This window comes from Phocoena phocoena, chromosome 15, assembly GCF_963924675.1.
Source record: "Phocoena phocoena chromosome 15, mPhoPho1.1, whole genome shotgun sequence".
Taxonomy (NCBI): domain Eukaryota; kingdom Metazoa; phylum Chordata; class Mammalia; order Artiodactyla; family Phocoenidae; genus Phocoena; species Phocoena phocoena.
The window spans coordinates 44,196,990-44,216,626 of record NC_089233.1 but is presented as its reverse complement, the minus strand read 5'-3'; the positions used below and the strand labels follow the sequence as shown (position 1 = coordinate 44,216,626).

At 51.5% G+C, this 19,637-nt stretch overlaps 1 protein-coding gene across 1 annotated transcript in view; it reads right to left on the bottom strand.

Annotated features, from left to right (window-relative positions):
* Positions 1 to 19,251, bottom strand: part of SYNDIG1 (synapse differentiation inducing 1) — a 56,694-nt gene extending 37,443 nt beyond the window's left edge. The window contains exon 1 of the mRNA XM_065893598.1: positions 18,775 to 19,251. Within this exon, the coding sequence (XP_065749670.1) occupies positions 18,775 to 19,251 (477 nt within the window). The remainder of the gene's footprint in view (positions 1 to 18,774) is intronic.
* Between the last annotated feature and the right edge of the window lie 386 nt (positions 19,252 to 19,637).

The following is a 19,637-nucleotide window of genomic DNA, read 5'->3' as shown; positions in this document are numbered from 1 at the left end:
ATGCAGGTCAGACCCACCAGATCACTGAGAGTCAAGATCAGAGGCCTCAGCCCGCGGAGCCCACGTCTGTGTTGACCAGCAAGGCACCACCGCCCCACGGAGCTACTTAAATTACCCAAATCAAAGATGCCCGACGTAGTTCCTCAGCCACCCTACCACCTGCCAGGGCCTCAGGTGGCACAGGTGGCCAGTGTCCATTGCATGGGACAGCACACAGACTGCACATAGCAGGTACCAACATCACACGTGTTGAATGCATGAAGAATTCCCAAGTGCCCTTAGCCGACATGGACAGCACCTGAGAAGAAGCCAGGCTCCAGGGTTTGCCCAGAGCGCGTGGGAGGAACCGGGCCCTCATTCCACGTGGGCAGTCAGCCCCGCTGCCCCAGGCTCCTCTCCTTCCTGTGAGCCCTAAGGTCCTAGCCGTCCACTCAGGTGGGACCACAGTGGGGGGATAGTGACTCAATCAGGTTCAAGGCTGTCTCACCCAGGGCAGCTGATGGACAGAACCGAGGACAAAGGCAGGTGGACGCAGCCCCCCATCCTCCTCGTGTCAGTCACAGACCCTCCAGATGTTCTGGGGCTGCAACATCCCGTCCACGTCGGAGGAGCGAGGAGTGTGGGTGAGTGCCGCTGACACCTGGAGCTTCCACAGCCACGGATGGAAGTGCCTCTCCTGACCACTGTCTGGGTTGTGAGCCCTGAAGTCCTTGCAGGGAGGGCGCTGGGCCATACTCCCTCACCTGCACTGTTGGGGTAGCCCCACTTGTCCACTTGTGTCCACTTGGGGGTCTTCCGTGGGCAAGTGAGCTGTGGAAGACCAGATCCCTCAGCGCTCGGCAGAATCCTCTGGCCCGGGCTCCCCTGGCACCTCAGGCCCACTGGCCTCTCCTTTACCCACAATCAGATCAATCAAAACCAGGCTCTGCTGGGGACCCACTCCGTGTATTTCACATGGGGTCATCGATGCAAAGAAGTGCAGGGGTCTGGGGGCTCAACAGCATGGAACCTGGGGGCCATATTTTAGTATCTAAACACGCTGTACCCTAAATTCTACCGGGGGGCTGTTACTCAACTTTCCTGAATTAATTTAAACACCATTTTCTCACCAGCTATGGTCTTCAATCCGATGGTTGGGTTACGATGACAGGCTCCCTCTAAGACTTGCCCTTCTTCTGATCTGGAAGTGCTCGGGGGTCCTGAGGACAGTCCTACAAAACGTTCTCAGGACCCGTCTTAGTTTAGTTCCCCCAGAAGCAGATCTTGAGCCAAGGACTGGGTGCACTTGTTTTCTTGGTAGAGGACCATGGGAAATGCTGGCAGGGAAGAGGGGAGGTGGGACGTGGCCAGACCAGAGCCAGTAAAGGGCGTTTTACCAAGGCAGGTCCTCTGTGGGCGCCTGGAGCCTGGTCCCTCTGGGACCTCGGGGGCCATGCGGTAGAGGGAACCCCCGGGGAACCGCCTCCTGGAAGTTTCGGCGAGTGCCTGGGGGCAGAGGTTCTCCCACATTGCGGGGAAGGCTTCAGGGCCCAGAGAAGGTCCTCAGGTGGGCAAAGGCCAGGCCAGGGGGCTTCTCCTGCAGGGCTGATACTTGGGGGTGGGCTGAGAGCATCTGTTGCAGAGGCTGTGGAAGAACTGGGGGGTTAAGACACCCTAAAACTTCAACCAGGGCAAGACCACCACACTCAGCGAACGTCTGGGAGTGTGAGAAGATGGGGACACACAGGAACGTGGACATCCAGGATGATGAATCCCCTCTACCTCCAAATAAACAGGCACAAAGAACAAATACACATCGTGTGTTTTCAAAGACAGAAGACCTGGTTTAAAATAACACTACATGCATCAGGTAAAACCAACCTGCATGTAGCAAGCAATCAGTCTATGTTGGAAATTATATTATTTTTCCACTGTCGTGTTTTTGTTTGCACAGTGTGGATATAATCAGGTTGTTCACTGGACTTCAGATTTTGTCCAAGAAATTGTGATTCCCCCCTGAAGGCCCCTTGCTCAGTAAGGAGGTGGGGCTAGCACGTGCAAAGGCCCTGGGCCTGGAGTGAGCACTGTACACACGCAGAGCTATAGGGAGTGAGGGGACTTGGTGTGGGGGAGGGGCCCCCAGCAGACCGCGTGGAGCGCGGGCCGCCTTCCACTGCTGCGACCAGGGCTCATCCCACGTCAGACAAGAAACCAGGAAATACACACAGACACAGCCCTCCAGGACCAACCACAGGTGTGGGTGTCACAACCGAGACCAGCCCTGGCATGTCGATTTATCACCTGTGGATCCCGTTTCTAAATGTGAATCCCTGCTTCAGACCTGCATTATTTCCACGTGTGATATTCTGCACCCAAGAGCTCCATGTACAACTGCGTAAGGTGATGGTCGCTTCTTTAGATCTTGCTTCCCCTTTATGTTACGTTTGCCAGAGGGTCACCTACGGTTTGCAGTTGGAAAGTCCAAGTTATTGATAGTTTTGGCACCGTGGGTTTGGATTGGTTTGAACTAGGACTTGACTCACGTGAGTGCAGGGTCAGCATCTGAACTTTTGTGGCCTGGGTGCTCTGCTGGCCTCACCTGGTCCAGGTGGAATGACGTGCATCCTCACTTAGAGAAAGGAGAATGAAAACCACACCGAGATACTATGTTTCACCTATCGAGTTGTCAACGATGAAAAAGCACAACCAGCCATCCTGTCAGTTAGGCTGTGGGCACACAGCCTGGCTGGATGCAAATTGTGACACCTTAGGAAGCAGATCTGTCGACATGCAACACAACTAAATACGTGCTGAGTTTTTGGTTCAGCAATCTCAATTCTAGGTGTTATTCTGAAGATTCACCTCCAATAATAGAAAAATACATACGCTCAAGGTTATTCATGGCAACCTAGTATGTAATTGCAAGATATTGGAAACGACCTAAATGCCCATTCGAACGAGAGTGGTTACATAAGCTATGAGGCATCCAGTGGTTACATAAACTATGAGGCATCCACCGCATGGGATAAAGCGCAGGTGAAAAAAGAGTGTGTGGTAGTGGTGTGAGCTGTTTGGATTGGATTGAGGATGTTAGTTTCTATCTATCTATAAGTAGATAAAAAATAAGTATGTCTGTGTACACACACATGGTTACACAGGTGTGTTTATGCACCTATGTGCTACACGTTTCTCCTGGCTCAGTCTGCCGGAGGGCCTGGGAACAACGCGCCCACCCCCCAGGTGCTGAGAAGACCCAGTGCCCGGATGTTGGTTTCTAGACACGGCTCTCCAACACAAGGAGCCAGGGTGCTTTGAAGAAACGGCTGATTTCAGGGTCAGGGCCGTCAGCATCCAAGGCAGACCTGGGACAGCTCTCTGCACAGGAAATAATGATAAACTGGCTAATGGTTGACAAGCTGTGTCAAAAGGACACAGAGCCAACCAGAAGGGGCGCCTGCTGTCAAATCTGTAACAAAGTGAGAATAAACACACAGTATATACCGTAACGGATGGACAGGAACCCATAAAGTAAGAATCAATGGTCCAGACTGAAATGAAGTAATAAATGCCTACAAATAAATATGGGGGAAGGGAAAACTCTTCCCCACAGCTGAATGCCAGCTAATAAATACAGAAGGAACAGTGGGGTTAGGAGCTTGTGAAGGACGTTAAGACCAGTAGGTGAAGAACCAGTGACAAGCAGGATGCCCTATCCTCACACAGCACCTCCTACAAGACACTTATCAATTCCAGAGGAACGTGGCTCAACCAGGAGACACTTGGCAGGCACCGCCTGCAGCACGGGATGGAGTCACCACTGGTCACGGGCACGTGCACCAGGGACACGCCAGCGACACGATACGGGGAGGCAAGCATCTCCTCCGCGGCGGTCCTGCCCAGAGCGCCGTCACCTGAATCCAAGCAGCAGGATCACCAGACGACCCAGAGGGAGGGCTCCCCTGTGAAATAACCGACCTGTACTCTCCAAGCATGTCAAGGGAATGAGGGTGGTGAGAGAGGAGGTTCCAGATTACAGAGGACTAAAGAGGCACAGCAAGAAGATGCAAGATGGGCTCCTGAACTGGATTCTGGGCCTGACCCTTGCCTTTTGCTATAAAGGACAATGTTGAAAGAACTGGGAAAATGTACATAAGGTCTACAGATGAGATGACGGTATTGTAACGATTTTAATTTCCCGACTTTTATAACTGAACTTGTTTTTAGAAAATACAACTGGCTCATTTAGGGGTAAAAGGACATCTTGTCTGACACTTTCTTGCGAAGAGCTCAGGAAAACATATGTACATTGAGAGAATGGGAACGCACCCACGGTAAACTGTTAAGACTGAAGGAAACCGGGTGACAACCATATACAGGGATTGTCTGTACCGTTCTTGCAATTCTTCTGTCCGAAATTATTTCGAAAATAGAAAGTCAAAAAACCTCTCACACGTGTGCCATTTTAGGAGGAAAAAAATTATACTTTAAGTTGAATTTCTTTCTTTCGTGGATTAAAAGTTGCATACGCTTTTCCCTCTCTTTTCATTATGCTTTAATGGAAACACTGAGCATTGCAGGGAAAACTGAAAAAAATATCAAATTCACTCTTTTCATGACACATGAATAATTCATTTTACACTGGTATTTCATCAAGTTCGTCCTTTTTATGTTTCCACAGAGAAGCTACTTTAGGGGTAAAAGGACATCTTGTCTGACACTTTCTGTCTGGCACACTTTTAGTAGTGTTGGATGTCACACACTTGCCCTCGGGGGCTCAGAGGCCTGCGGAGCCCAAGGCGACTTCTGGAACAAAGCTGGGGCATTGAGCAGTCAGGAGGCTGCGCTGCCCATCACCGGGGCCCAGGTCGCAAAGGTCTCCCGGGCGAATCTGGCAGGGGGTGGCTCACTAGGGCCCACAGGGATGCTGCCCTCGGCTGAGAGGCGAGGAGGGTGGAGGGCCCGGTGGAGCACGTACCTCCCAGGAACAAGCTATGGGGATACAACGTCCATCCACCTGTCCTCACCCATCCGCCCACCCACCAGAAAGGCCCTGACTCCCGAGGAAGTACAGGAGCTACTTGGTGCCACGGGAGGGGCAGGTGGGAACCACGTGCCTTCCTCTGAGAGGCTGGTGGCCACCTCCCTCCACGGACCCTTGCATGCCCTCCACCCTAGGCTCCAGAAGCCTCTCTGGCTTGAGTGGGAGTCACGTCTGTGCTGCTCCGGTGAGGGCAGACTGTGGATCCCCCGCCTGGCTTGTTCGATTTCTCCTTCATCTTCTCATAGCATCAGGTACTGGCCAAAGGCACCAGCCCCTGTACAGTGTGAGGCCCTTGGAGCTACGTCTCCCATCTCTGCAGCAAGGAGAAAGCCGTCTGCCCGAAACTTGGGAGCGGGGACCCCAGAGCCCATCACCCTTCAGCCCCTCGCCACTGACCATGGCCACTGCCCTGCACATTTGCATGTGTCTATGGCCCAGGTGGGCTCCCTAGTTTGTAAGAATGAGAATATCTTCTAAACCAAGGTCTGCCTCTGTGCAAGATCCCATTACAGAAAACCTCTGGTTGTATGTCAAGGTACTGGCTGGGCTGTTCTAGGTCATCAGATACCAGACGTTTTTAAAAAATCACTAATTCCCCAATTTACTGTTCTGAAATATTCTGCTTTATTGAAATGAAAGCAGATATTTAAATTATATATTAGTTAGTTTGAAGATTATAGAGTATTAAAATTCATTAAAGATGGCCTTATACAATATGTGTATGTATGTATACATATAGATTATTTCACTCTGTGTGTGTGTGTGTGTGTGTGTGTGAGGTGTGATGTCACATCTAAAAACTCTTCAACTAAGTCTTGGTCACAGAGATGTATATGTGTATACACACACACACTTACACATACCCTTTGAAACAATTTTAGACTCACATAAAAGTTTCAAAAATAGAACAGAGTTCCTGTAGGGACTGCAAAGATAGAACAGAGTCCCACGTCCTTGACCGCCACCTCTTACATAAGCACGACCCGGCACCTAAATCAGGACACCGACCCTGTCCAATGCAAGACCCTCGACCAGCCCCCTCAGCATGAGGCCCCGAGGGTCACCCAGGCTGCTGGGGGTATCAGCAGTTCACTCTGTTTTGTTCCTGCGTGATTTTCCACGATAGGGAGGTGCCGCTGTGTGTTCGTCTGTTCGTCCACCGAAGGGCGTTTAATTCCAGTTTTTGATTCTTACTAATAAAGGCTGTGACACATTCGTGCAGGTTTCTGTGTGAACATAGGTTTTCATTTCTTTAGAGTAAATACCCGGGAATGGGGTTGCTGGGTTGTTCGGTGTTGGTGTTTTTACAGGAAAATGACCAATTGTCTTCCAGAGAGGCCTTCCCGCTTCTGCATCCTCACCAGCATTTGGTGGTGTCAGTTCTTGGCATTCCGCCATCCTAAGGGCTGTGCAGTGCTCTTTCATCTTGGCTTTAGTCTGCATTTCTCGGAAGGTAGTGATGTTGAACATCTCCGTGTGCTTATTTGCCATTTGTATCTCCTCCTTGGTGAAGTGCCTGTTCTCTCCATTACGTGGCAGCTGGCTCCATACAAACTCTCCTGCAAATCCCTGTCACCCTTACCTTAGCTTCCGCCTCCCAAATGTAGACGCTCTGCCCGCCAGGTGGACTCCAGGTGTTATGAGAAAGGACTCAAAGCCGGCAGATCAGTGGTTGGCCTCCTGTGGGCACCCAGCCCGTGCTAAGGACAGCAGATGGGGCTGTCATGGGGGGGACAGTTCCAGCTGGAACAAAGGACAGAGCTGTGAGGAGGTCAGGGACCTCCAGTCTGCTTCACAGGGGGCAGATCACCTCTGGATTATCCATTTCTCGACTCATTTCAAGAGGGATTCAGAGCGACCAGGATGGTGAGGAGAGTAAAGCGATGCCCTACCGGGAAGAGGGGGACCCTGGGGAGGGCAGGGTTGGGGGTGAGCATTGTCTCCATGTGTTAAGGGCCATCCTTAGAAGAAGGAGGGATGGGTCCTCAGGCATCCAAACGGGTACCAGAGGCGGCCCATCTCTAGAGAGGGAAACGTTTCCAGAAAGGGTGAGTCTTGTACCTTCTCTGTCTGTGAGGTGGGTTAGAAGCCGCCTGGACCACTGGTCAGCGGAGCTCTCTGTGCTCACTGCTCACACAGTGTGGTCCAGGGGCTGCAGTGTCAGCCTTGCTGGGAACCGTCAGGAATGCAGACGCCCAGGCCCCACCCCAGCCAGCCGGGACCTGCCCACATGGAGGCTGCCAGGCTCAGGAGAGGTGTTTGGATGGGGAGTCACGGGGGATGCTCCATCGCTGGTGGGGGGTGGGGTGTCTCTCCACCGTCGTGTGTCAGGAACGTCCCCGGTTATCTGCCCTGCTACCTACCTCTGGACAAACATCCACTTCAGCAAGTAAACAACAATGATGACAAACTGACCGTCAGTCCTTCTGTTCTCTGTCCTTGTGCATAAGAAGTACCTCTGACTACGTCCCTGTGACGTGGTGCTGGTCCTCCCCAGAGGAGTGGCATGGCTGTCACTGGGCGCTTTGCTCCCGCTCAACCCCATGGACACACCAAGGACTGGCCAGGGGCTGAGCAGGGCTGTCAGGGCACCGGCTCCTCTCCTCCCTTCCCCCTGCAGTTATGGGGCAGCTCTGTCCGGCTAGAATAACCTCACTATTTCTCTCTTTTCTAATGAAATGCCGATGGCACTGTGTTCATAACAGTCTTCATGTCGTGCTTTCTCCTTAGTCCTTACTTGGGGCCTGACTTTGTTTTTGTGGTTTGTGGGAAACATGGTCTGCTCTTGTGTTTCAGCACAGAGTCAGCTGCTGCCAGGATGTCCCACACGGAGGCCCCGGGGCTGCCGCAGGGCCTATGGGGCGCTAAGTACCAGAGGCCTGGGTCCCTCGTCTGCTCCGTGCACTTGACGTGGGACACTTTCTAAAGCACCTCATTAAACAAAGTCGAGGTCACATAAACGCTCACCAGGAAGACCTCAAGGAGCCTGGGTGCTCACACAGGTAGCGTCTGGCTTCATTTCTATTGAAAAAAGCATGACACTGACCAGGAGGGCTCCTCTGACAGTCATTCATTTACTAAGAAACCAATCGGCACAAAGGATCATTAGGTGCCCACTCGGTGATGAGCTTCGGGGCGTATCCAGGAGCTCCTGTCTCTGCTCCTTTCCCAGGAGGCTAAAATCTACTTGCCCACAGTCCCCGGGGCCATGGGGGCACTGCCCATACCTCAGGTCCTGAGGCCAGGCTGGGCCCCCTCTGTGCTTTGTCTGAAACCCCCTCCTTTCTCGACACACTGCCCCTTGCTCCCCCGCTGACCGGCTGGTCTCCCAGGGGACGTTTCCTAGTAAATCACGTGCTCATGAATCCTTGCATTGCGTCTGCTTCTGGGAAACTCAGCCTAAGATGGCTCGGCCGTGTCCGACAGGACAGAAAATCATCAAGTAAACACACACACACACACACACAAACAACGGCATCTCAGCACTGCGACCTGGATGCTGGCGAGAAGGCAGCCAAGTGAAGGGGAGGAGAGAACACTCTGGGTCCAGAGGGGGCTGCAAAGCCGCCTGGGAGCTGGGAAATGGAGGGGGACCAGGAGGCTGGAGGTGGTGGGGACAGAGTGAGAGGCGAGGAGACGGGGGTAGGCAACTGCTCACGGGCCCCTGCGTGTCTGCATTTTATTTAACTCAGTTTGGGTGATCTGCTACCTAACGAGGTATCAAAGGGATCAAAGCAAAAGTACTAGAAGAGGAGACACAGTAATTGACTAGCTTACCAAAGGCTTGAAAATCTCCCTATTTTCTAGAAGAAACACGAGAGGAAAATCCCGTACAATCTACCATATTGAACCACGTCCAGATTTCACCCAGCCTGGGCCAAGCAGAGCACGGGATGGTTTGCTGGAGAGACAGGTATCCTCTGGGATCTGACCTCAAGTTACAGCTGTCCCTCCACTGCATCCCTGACCCTCCTCCACCACCAAGCCTCCCTGAAACACCACTGCTTTCTCTGCTAAGTCCTTCCTGAACCTGCATTTTACAGTGTAGACCTCTCTGGGTAACGTCTTACGTAAGGTTATGACTCCAAGCAACGTGTTCTGTTTCTCAATATACTTCTTTCCACTCTGAGGAATGTTCCCTGACTTCTCAAGTTTTACCTGTTTGATGATGACACAGACGTCCCCCAGACCCCCTGGTGGTTCTCACCTTTCCAGGCTTGTCCACACGGCACCACTGCAGGCTGGCGTACATTTTGCTTCCTACGACACGAAGACTTACAGGTGCCTCAGATGAACCGTGCAAAGGGAACATTTTCCCACTAACACTGCTCTCAACAGCACACACATCCTGCTGTGTGGATTTGTTCTTTAACTGGACAAAGGCTGTTTTCCTAACTTGGCCTCGTGTTTCTCCAGTGACGGGGCTGTGGTGCGCAGCGTGGTTTTCATTATCCAGGAGGAAACAGCCTTCCTTCTGGGACCGTTGCCGACACCCAGGCCAGGCCAAGTGGGGCCATCCCGCTTCCTCCCACCTGTGAAGCGGGGCGGCACCCTCCCTGGAGACAAGCCCGACGGATGGGAATCCTCAGTACTTTGCACACTGAGACCTCTTTCTTGCCTCCGTGTCTGTTTCCTCCAGGTGAGTATCGGCACCGAGCACCCGCTGCCCGGGGCCACGAGGAGGGTGTGCAGGCGCTGCATCCGGAACGATGGAGTCTCCCTCACCTGCTAACGGTCTGAACGATCTGATGATTCTCGCACCAGCCAAATGCCTCTTGTTAACAAAAACCTAGCTTAACCTCAGCCCACGAGTGCCGGCCACCTGCACTGCCTCCCCCGTGTTAGTTTCTTTTTGCATCTCAGAATTCACAATGCACCCAAACTACCTGTGTGTCAGTCCTGTGAGCTTTTCCTTCTGTTTTTAGGGAACGCCGTGAAATGGTTTGTTAGGGAAAAAGTGGAAAGTATTGGCAGTCATGAAGTTGGGCTCGTCCTGGATTTCTGTGGTTATTCTGCCATTGTTTCCCCAGCAGCGGGACGGACAGAAAGCTGAACAGACCATAATATGGAGGTGACACTTCCTACGATTCCCTTAAAAAGGACGTGGTCATCACCAATACTTTGAATTCAAAGGATGTGCTTCTTCTAACAAACTTGAATGCTGACGGTTTCCCACAAACTTTCTTATGACATAATGTCATTATGACATTATGATGTGGCAGGTGGGAGCTGAGGTTTTGGTTACCATGGGCCAAGGTTAAATGGCATTCCCTGGGCTCCAGGCCATGAAGAGCGTTTTCTGCACACCTGGAGGTCGCTGAATGCAGGAGTTAGCGGCAGGCCCGTGAGGAGACACGTTTCATGCACCGTCGAGCAAATTTGCCCCTCGGGGACTCCAAAGGATCCTCTTGGTACCGAGTTTTGTTTACATGAGTATTGCTTGAAATAGGTGGACCTTTGGCTAAGCGTGGGGGAACTTTATTAAACCACAATTTGGTTTAGAACAAAATTTTACTGGTATTTGTTCAAAACTGAGTATGGAAGAGATTCACAAAAGTTACAGGCCTGCCTTTCACTGTTATTCAAGTCACATTTACCGTGTTAGCACATTCAGCTCACAGCTACCTGTAAATACGTAAAAGCTGATTTCATTACAATAATTGTAGTCTTACAACGATGAAAGATTCCAGTTCCAGGTGGCCACAGATACACGGATGGCTCTCTCCCACTTGCAATTCTGAGCAGGGGCTCAGGAGCCGCCGCCGAGAGATCAGTGTGAGCTTGAATGAGTAAAAAGGCTTTTATTTCCTTGGCATACAAATTTGGTTTGATGTCCCAACGCTCCCGCTTATCGGAAAGTGTTTCAGGGAAATGTGACGAATGATCCCCTTGTGTTCTTATGACAGATGGATTTATTACCTCAGAGGTTCTCTCCTCATCAAACGGCTATAATTACACGCTCCAGTGCCTTTTCCTGGCACGTGTGAGATGAGAATATAAAGATATTGATTTTTATTTTGTAAGAAACGTGCCGCAAGTTCCACATTTATATGAGAGTTTTCCTTGACATCGAAAATTAAACCGGTAAATAGCGCACTGCTGTTCCAATCATGCTTGTATTTCACACAATATTTTTGAATTTGTCTTTGGAAATCATGAGTATGTAGGATGCCCTCAAAATATTTACTCCGTAAAGGTAAATTTAATTTCGAGATGAGAAGTTATTCCCACAGGCCTCTTTACAGAATGAGCTGCAGCTTGAAGAGGGCTAGGTAAGACGTGACTATAGGAAATAAAACAGATTTCCAGTGCGAATGACCCACGCATAGATCCAAAGAAACTGGAATCTCTAAATACATTTCTTTATTTACAGACTGTCTCAAGGGAGGAAAATGAGTAATTTAATTTCCTAATGCTGTAAGTGGATATACGTCATATTATTTAAAGATAATTAATTCGATTAAAATTCTTAACCTAACCACCAGCCATCTGTGGGCATTTGAACATATTCTTGTCCATGTCTAGTGCCTGTTGGAAAATGCATCTAGCAGTTCAAATAATATCCTGCAAAACTTCGGGTATAACAGAGCCGGGAGGCAGGCAAATCCTGTCCCGGAGAAATGACTGAACAGAATTGTCCAAACGGCCTTGTCAGGGCACTCTGCACTGACCCAGGGCCAACGATAAACTGGGGGGCGTGTGCTTACGAACCACTGCTGAATTCTGAGCCAGAACAGTGTGAGTCTGGGGTGTTCCTGCTCTGGGCTGATCCAAATCCACCACCAGCTTGGCCATGAAGTATTTCTGCTAGGGTGGGGCTACCCTTGGAGACCAGAAGCTTCACTGCTAGAAGGAGCTGAATTGACTGGGGAGCACAGAGTGGAAACTCCAGTCCCAGGTACAAATTGGAAATCTTGCAGCTCTCCCAAACTATGGCTCTAGTCCTGGTTGGGCCAAGTGGCAGACAGCAGGATGACTCAAGAATTTAACAAGGAGCTCCTGGAAGGGAGAGGACCACGGGGGCCTGGGGATCTCTCCTCACATCCCAGGCTGATGTGAGGCTGTGCGAACGCATATTTGCCACCAAAAGGCAGTAAGAAGAAAAAGAGGAACAACAACAAAACCAAGAAACACGTAGAAAACAAAAATCAAAATGGCAGACATAAATCCAACCATATAAAAAATTACAGCTAACGCAAATGGATTAAATACTCCAATCAAAAGACAGAGATTGTAAGACAATTAAAAAAAACAAGACCCACCTATGTGTTCTCTATAGAGACACACTATAAATTCTGAGACAAAAATAAACTCAAAGCAAAATGATGGAAAAAGATACCTCGTGAAAACTGTAATAATAAGAAAGCTGTGGCAGCTATACTAATGCCACACAAAATAGACCTGAAGACAAAAATGGTCAATATTCCAGCAACATATACCAATTATAAAGGTACACGCACCAACCAATAGAGCCCAAAATACATGAGGCAAAAGCTGACAAAACTGATGAAACGACCAGGGAGATAAGCAACAAAGACAGAAAACGTGAACAGCATGGCCAACTCAAGTCAACAAGCATTCATGGGTCCTTCACACAACGACAAATACAAGTTCCTTCACAAATGCACAAGGCACACTTCCCAGAACACACCGTACGTTAGGCCACACATCACATCTCAATAAAATTAGAAGAGAAATTATACAAACTATGTTATTCAACCATATGAAATGAAGTTAGGAATAAATGATAGGAAAAGTGTGGGAAATCCCTGAAATTTGGGAATTAAACAACACTTTTATAAATAACCCATTAAGAAAATAAATAAATCACAAAAACACTTTTATAAATAACCCATTAAGAAAATAAATAAATAAACAAACCCATTAAGAAAATAAATAAATAAACCCATTAAGAAAATAAATAAACCCATTAAGAAAATAAATAAACCCATTAAGAAAATAAATAAATAAATAAAAACCCATTAAGAAAATAAATAAATAATCACATATTAGATGATATTTTGAACTAAATCGAAAATGAAAAAACATATCAGAATTTATAGCAGGCAGTTAAAACAGTGTTCGAAAGTTACAGCTTTAAATACATATATTACGAAGGAAGAAAAATCTCAAATCAGTAACTAAGAAACTAGGTAAAGAAGAGCAAATTTAGCCCATAGGAAACGAGAGGAAATTATCATAAATATCTGAGTGAAAATCATAGAAATGGAAAACCGAGCAGCAAGGACAAACCAATGGAAACAGACGACAGATATTTGAAAAGATCAAGGAAATGTATAAACCTTTGGCTAGACTGAGACTGCGCAAGGAAGAAATGGAAACTCACCAAAACTAGGCAGGGAAAGAGGAGACATTGCCAACTGTATAGAAAGTGAGAAGATTTAAATGGAATATCATGGACAATGTTATGCTGACAAATTAGGTAACTTGGATAAAACGGGCAAATCCCTAGAATGACACAAATGACTAAAGCTGAGTCAAGAAGAAAGGAAAACCTAGATTTGCTTTAAAATCATAGAGAAATCAGGTCTGATCAGTAATCAAAAATCTTCCCACAGAGAAGAGCCCAGGCCCAGATGGCTTCACTGTGAATATGAATGAATACCTGAGAAGAAAACGTACCAGTGCTGGGCAGAGTCTTTCAGAGAGAAGAGGAGGAAACACTTCCCAACTCATCCTATGAGGTCAGGGTCACCCTGACACCAAAGCCAGAAAAAGACAAGAAAAGAAAGCTGTAGTTGTCAAGGACCAAGACCCCTCACGGGCACAGAAATAAACATCCTTACCAAGTTGTTAGCACATTAAATCCAGCCATATTTAAAGAGGAGCAAACACCATGGCCATGGGGGATTTATCCCCAAATGTAAGGGTAGTTTAATATATGAAAATCAGTTAATATAATAGGTCACATAAATACAATAAAGGACAAAAATTCCCAGCATTTGCCATTTTGTATATTTAAAAAACTCCTGTTTAACCAAGTCTTGACAAAGGCTGCTCCCTGCACCTGATTAAGAGCCTCAAAAACATGATCCTTCATCTGAGTCTGAGCACTGACCCCGAACCAGGAGCGAGGCGAGGACCCCCACTCACCACCTCTGTCACCAGCGCACGTGAGGGTCCAGCCCAGGTACAAGACAAACAAACCAAACGAGACCCGGCCTCCCCGCCCCACCCCGGAGCAGCCTCTCACATCCTCATAGGACGCTATGATCGTGGTTAAAACACTGCCTATTATTTTCTGAGTAATTTCAGTTTCCTCTGGGTCCACTCTTCTATTTTTGTTCCTCTGCCTCATTCACGCTTTGGGGTTTTCGTCAAATGTCTGCGAGTCCTCCCTGCTTCGTTCCTGTGTGTGAAAGAGGCCTCTGCAAGGTGCTACCCTGAGTGTGAACCCCTGTCTCTCCCAATAGGTTTCTGGTTTTTCACGGGAGGGCAGACTCAGGGCTTGGACAGCCCAGGTGTGGGCTCAGACATGAGGAGGTGGCTGTGTCTGAAACAGCCGTTCAGGGACCACAGAGTATCGCCATCAGGACACGGGAGTCTGACGCCAGGAGAGCCACCTGGGACCCCTCCAAGCTTCCACCTCTCATGTGCAGTGTTAGGGACAGAGCCTGTCGCCCAGTGTGGCTGCCGGGATCAGAAGGCAGGGTGAGCAGAGGGGCTAGTACAGGAAGATGCTCCAGAAACACGCGTCGCCTTCTGCTTTCCTCCCGTGTCACTATTTCCCGGTGACGACATCCCATGTGCTTTCCAATGGATGCTGGAGGCTTGGCTTTGTCACAAAAGGGTGACAATCAGCCTTTCAACATGCAATGAGGCCCCTCCAGCCCTGACCCGCACCCACTTCATTTCATAACTTTAAGCTCAAGTTTTATATTTTGCAGAACTGCTTTATTACTTGTGCCTGAAATCTCTCTGCTTGAGTTGGTTTGTGTGAAAAGGAGACGTGATTTCCTGCGGTTGGGGCCCCGTGAGCTGTGGTTTTAGCTGCGGTCGGGTACCAGGAGGAGGCCCCAGATCGTGTACGCAGAGCGTCCCGAGGGCCCCCGAGGCGCCTGCCCGGTCACCCTCCATCCCGTTGCACCCCTGCAACTCCCCAGGCTGACTCTCTGCTGTGACGGGCTCCCACTCTCCGGGCAGCGCACGGCAAATGCCGTGGCCGAGGCCTCTGCACAAGATGCTTTCAATCAGCTGCAGATACGCTCACGCCAGCACCACCGCCCCAGAGGCAAATGAAGCTGCAGGAGCTCCTACAGATGTGCGCCCAGTGAGCGGACCCGTCTGGACCAGGCCACCTCCACTCCGAGCGCTGGACAAGTCCAGGCAGAGATGGGGGCAGAGGAAAGGCTCTGGTGACAGGGCCCTGCTCCTACCAGGGCAAAGCTCTCTGAAAACTGTGATTTCCAGTAAACAGAATCGATCTACTGTAGACTGAGTGAAGCCACGGAACTCCCCAAGGAGTCAAAACCACATTTTCCCTTTTATCGGAAGTAGAGCTGCCTTCTGGGAAGAGCCCCACATCCGTACGGACCATGTTTTTTTAATTTGAGTTACAATACGACCAGGACTGTTCTCATTCTGTTCAATTCGATGATCTTAAAAAGTGATGCTTGCTCTGTGGGAGCTGCTGCAGTCCTGGCCCTGTGGTTGGCATGTTCCTATCCTGTCACCCTGAGCAGCCCCTCCCACACAGACTTTGGTCTTGGCCATGTGACTTGCTTTGGAAGATAAGATGTGTAACGTGCGCTCCACGGCAGAGACTTGAAAAGCCCTGGCTCCCTGCTCACCCCGCTCTCTGCTCCCGGAATCCCCACCACGGCGGCCACATGAAGAGAGGCATGTGGTCCTGTCACCTCTGTCACCCGGGCCAATAGCCCAGCCCACATTCTCAGGCTCAGGCCAGTGGGGGAACCCGGCAAGCCCAGCAGAGCAGCCTCCATCCAGCTGAGACCCCTGCAGAATGCTGACCCCGAGAATCACGAGCTCACGGGGCTGTTAGAAGCCACCGATTTGGGGGAGATTCGTTACACAGCAAATGCTAATGCGTACATGCCCGTTATTTTTTCATGGAATGGGAAAACGGAACACTTCCTGCATGTAGGATGTGACCAGAGAGAGGGGAGGCCTGAAGCCCACACGAGTGATGAAGGAGCTACCTCTACGTTTTCAGTCTACTAAGTGTCCCCCACTTTTCACTGCTGGGGATGTTATGTGCTGGGGCTGATTTCTAAGAACTTGTGACAAAGCTGAAAATCCTGTACCAGCCAGCCTGGCCGATGGGGGGTTTGGGACCCTGTGTGCACAGAGAGGCCCCCCGACCCTTCTTTCCTATCTCCTCCGGACAATGGCAGGTACTACGTCCTGAGCATCTGTTCACTTGTAATGCTGCCCTGATTCTCTCATCCTCTTCTATGACAGGCCCCTCGTCCTGCTCTGCAGCCAGAGCAGCTCTGACGATGCACCCTTACCTGAAACAGCCCCAACCCCCCGGGATCCCCTACACACGAGCCTGCACGGCGGCACCCCTGGAGCTGCAGACAGGCTGGGCTCCCAGTCTCGGCCCCGCCCCTCCGTGGGGCTCTTCTTGACCCTGTTACGGTCCCTCCTGTCTCCAAGCCTCTGGGTTTGTGTCCCCGCCTAAAATCCAGTCTCCCCGAGACAGCAGTGAGGTCCTCAGGGACAGGACCCCACGTCCTCCTGGTCCTGCCTTCCCAGCCCCACCAGGTCTAACCCCTCTCTGTTCCCGCAGATCTAGGTTGGACACCTCTGTGTGTCATCTGCTCACGACGTCCCTTTGATTCTCACCCCCTACCCCGATGAACCTTCTTGCCGGAGGGTCTCTCTCTCCCCGGCCAGGTGCAACCGGGCGCCTCCTCTGCAGCCACAACTGAGCCCCACGCTGAGCTCGGGGGTCAGCCTCTCCTTCGGAGGCTCTCGGAGCAGCGGATTTGCATCACCATAACTGCCGCGTTTCGCTGAAATTGCATCTTTGTATGTCTGCTTCCTAAATTCCATGCAGCACTTACACTTTGGCTTTAGGCAAAACCCCAGACCTTGGTAAAAGTGGACGCTGAACAGAGGCTCCTGAATGGCAGCTAAAGCACTCGCCCAACTTTCTCAGATTTCAGCACTGGCCCGAGCTCACCCCCGCTCTGCCCCTTGACAGGGTCCCCCGGGCTGTGCTGGTCTTCCCGACGGCCTCCGACAGCTGCCCTCTGCTCCACTCCCCGTCAGCTGGTTTCAGGGGCTCTGTTCACAGGGTTTGCTACAAAAGCACATTTTGTTTTCCATTTCTGAATATCTGTTTGCTAAAACCACCTCTCCAGCTGCTTCTCGTTCTCGTTTTACCTCCGGTCCTGACGCCCCTGGTCTCCTGGGCCCACCAGTTCCCTGTGACCTCACTGACCTTCTCCCCAGTCTGGGCCCCCGCAGTGGGACTGAGTCTACTCGAGACCCTCCCTTGCTCTCTCCTGCCTCTCCCAGCTTGCAGGCAGGAAGCAATGAGCTTGCTCTGCCCTGAGCCTCCCCTGCTGAAGGGTGGCCGCCCGTCACGAGGAAGGTCACAGCGCTCAGGCCTGACCACACCTGCACACGGACCCCCCTGCCCCAGACGCTGGCTGTCTCTTCCAGGATGGTCGCTCCCCTGAGTCACCGCCCTGAGGGTCCTCACCCTCCCCCAGCTCCATGACCCTCCCCCACGTGGGCCCTCATCCCATCCTCTTCCACCTAGAGCACTTGGACTTGGTAACCTTCTCAGACAAGCCTTGTGTGGACTGCTTGAGAAAGACCAGACTTCTGCCTGGACGCCAACTCCTGCCCCCTCCCCCGCCCCCCCGGCATCCTCTGCCCTGGACATTTCCCTCCACCCACAAAAAGTTCTCACCTATCAAAGTAGGAAACCAACTTCCTTTCCCTCTGACCACACGCTTCCTCCTAAAGGTCTTTCCCTCCCAACTGACAGAAACCGGCCCCTCTCTCCCTGCCATGCATGTCCTGGAGGAACCCCCTCTGGCCTCACAGCAGCAAAATGACTGCCCCCCGGCTTGGGCGCTGGCCTCCAGGGCTCAGACCACTGCAGCCTCACCCTCGCCCTCCACGGGGGTGGCCGTGCGTCACACCCCGGCCAACACGCACGTTTCTGGGCATGTGATCTGACGCCTGGGCCTGCCCTATGGGAGACGGGACCCTGCGATAATTCAGCTCGTCTGTCACTTATGCTATCAATTTCAACTGTTTCTTCCAGCAGGTTTCAGCTATTCCAATGATCCTTAGTAGACGCTCTGGAATGTCAAATTGAGTAAACCACACGTAGCAGCAAAAACATCCCAAGTTGTCCCCACACGTGTACTTCCAGCCTTGTGTGGCCCTAGGACCATGAGCCCCCCTCCCCGGCTCGCTTTTGCCAGTGACCGGTCTCCCTTGTGGGCGGGGTGTGAGCAGAGCCCCACCCCCTCTCAGCACTGTCATCCGTTAAATCCATCTCAGCCCTGTCCGACGGCTGTGACCTTGTGCCCTCTCTGACCAGCATCTCTGCTGAAGCCCCCCGGGTCCTGGTCCTCAGCTCTTTCTCCGTCCCCGCATCAATGTTCTGAGTGAAGGGCACCCAGAAGGCTTCGGTTTCCCTGCACTTGCGCACATTGGCTTCACGCCCCGACTTCTGCCTGGCGCTCGTATCCCGCCGGAGCCCCACACCCTGCTCCCGAAGGCCCATGACAGACACGCGCTCTGACCTCCAGCTCCTGGAACCCCTCCTCCTCCACGTCGTAGGAGAGCGTGTGGATCTTGATGTCTTCGGGCGAGAGGTCGAGGAACTTGCTGTCGGGGTACTCCAGGCTCTCCTTGGCGGGCGACCGGTCCTCGATGAAGGTGGTCTCACAGCAGTCGGCCGCCACGCTGTCCCCCCAGGGGTGCAGCACGCCCTCCGAGTAGAGGATGATGTTGGGCCGGTAGAGGGACTCCACCGACTGCTGGAGGGTGTTGGGGTCCAGCAGCTGCTGGACCGGCTTGTTCCTGCTGTTGTCCGGGGCGGCCGGTGCCGCGTTGCCCACCATCCGGCAGCTCTGGTACTGGGGTGCCGGGTACACGGACACCAGCCCATCTCTGCTCTCAGACACGAGGCTTCTGGTGTTGATCAGGCCATTCCTCTTGCCGGCCTCGCCGAGCTTGCTGTGCACCAGCCCGCTCTTCTGCTCCACGACTCCAGCCATGGCGCTGTCCTCCCGGCCGGGCGTCGGGCTGGCGGGCTGGACTTGAGGGTCACGCTTGCCTCACGGGGCCCATTTCTCCTGGAGGAGGAAGAAACAGAGATGAGACAAGAAAATCACGCCTGAAAAGCTGCTCATCAGCCAGATCCTGGTTGTCTCAGGGCTTCCCGGTCGCCGGGGTGCAACTCTGCCGAGTTAGACAGGCTCCATGGGGGCAGCGGCCAGAGGGAGCCAGAGGTGGACTCCTTGCATCTCTATACTCTAGTCTCTGCTCCAAATGAAGGCGACTGTAGGAATTGGAACCACTGCCGCTCTAGAGAGGCTCACGATTTCAGCCGACCTGCTGAAACCCACAGGCAAGCCTACCCTCACCAGCCTCGACCACAGGG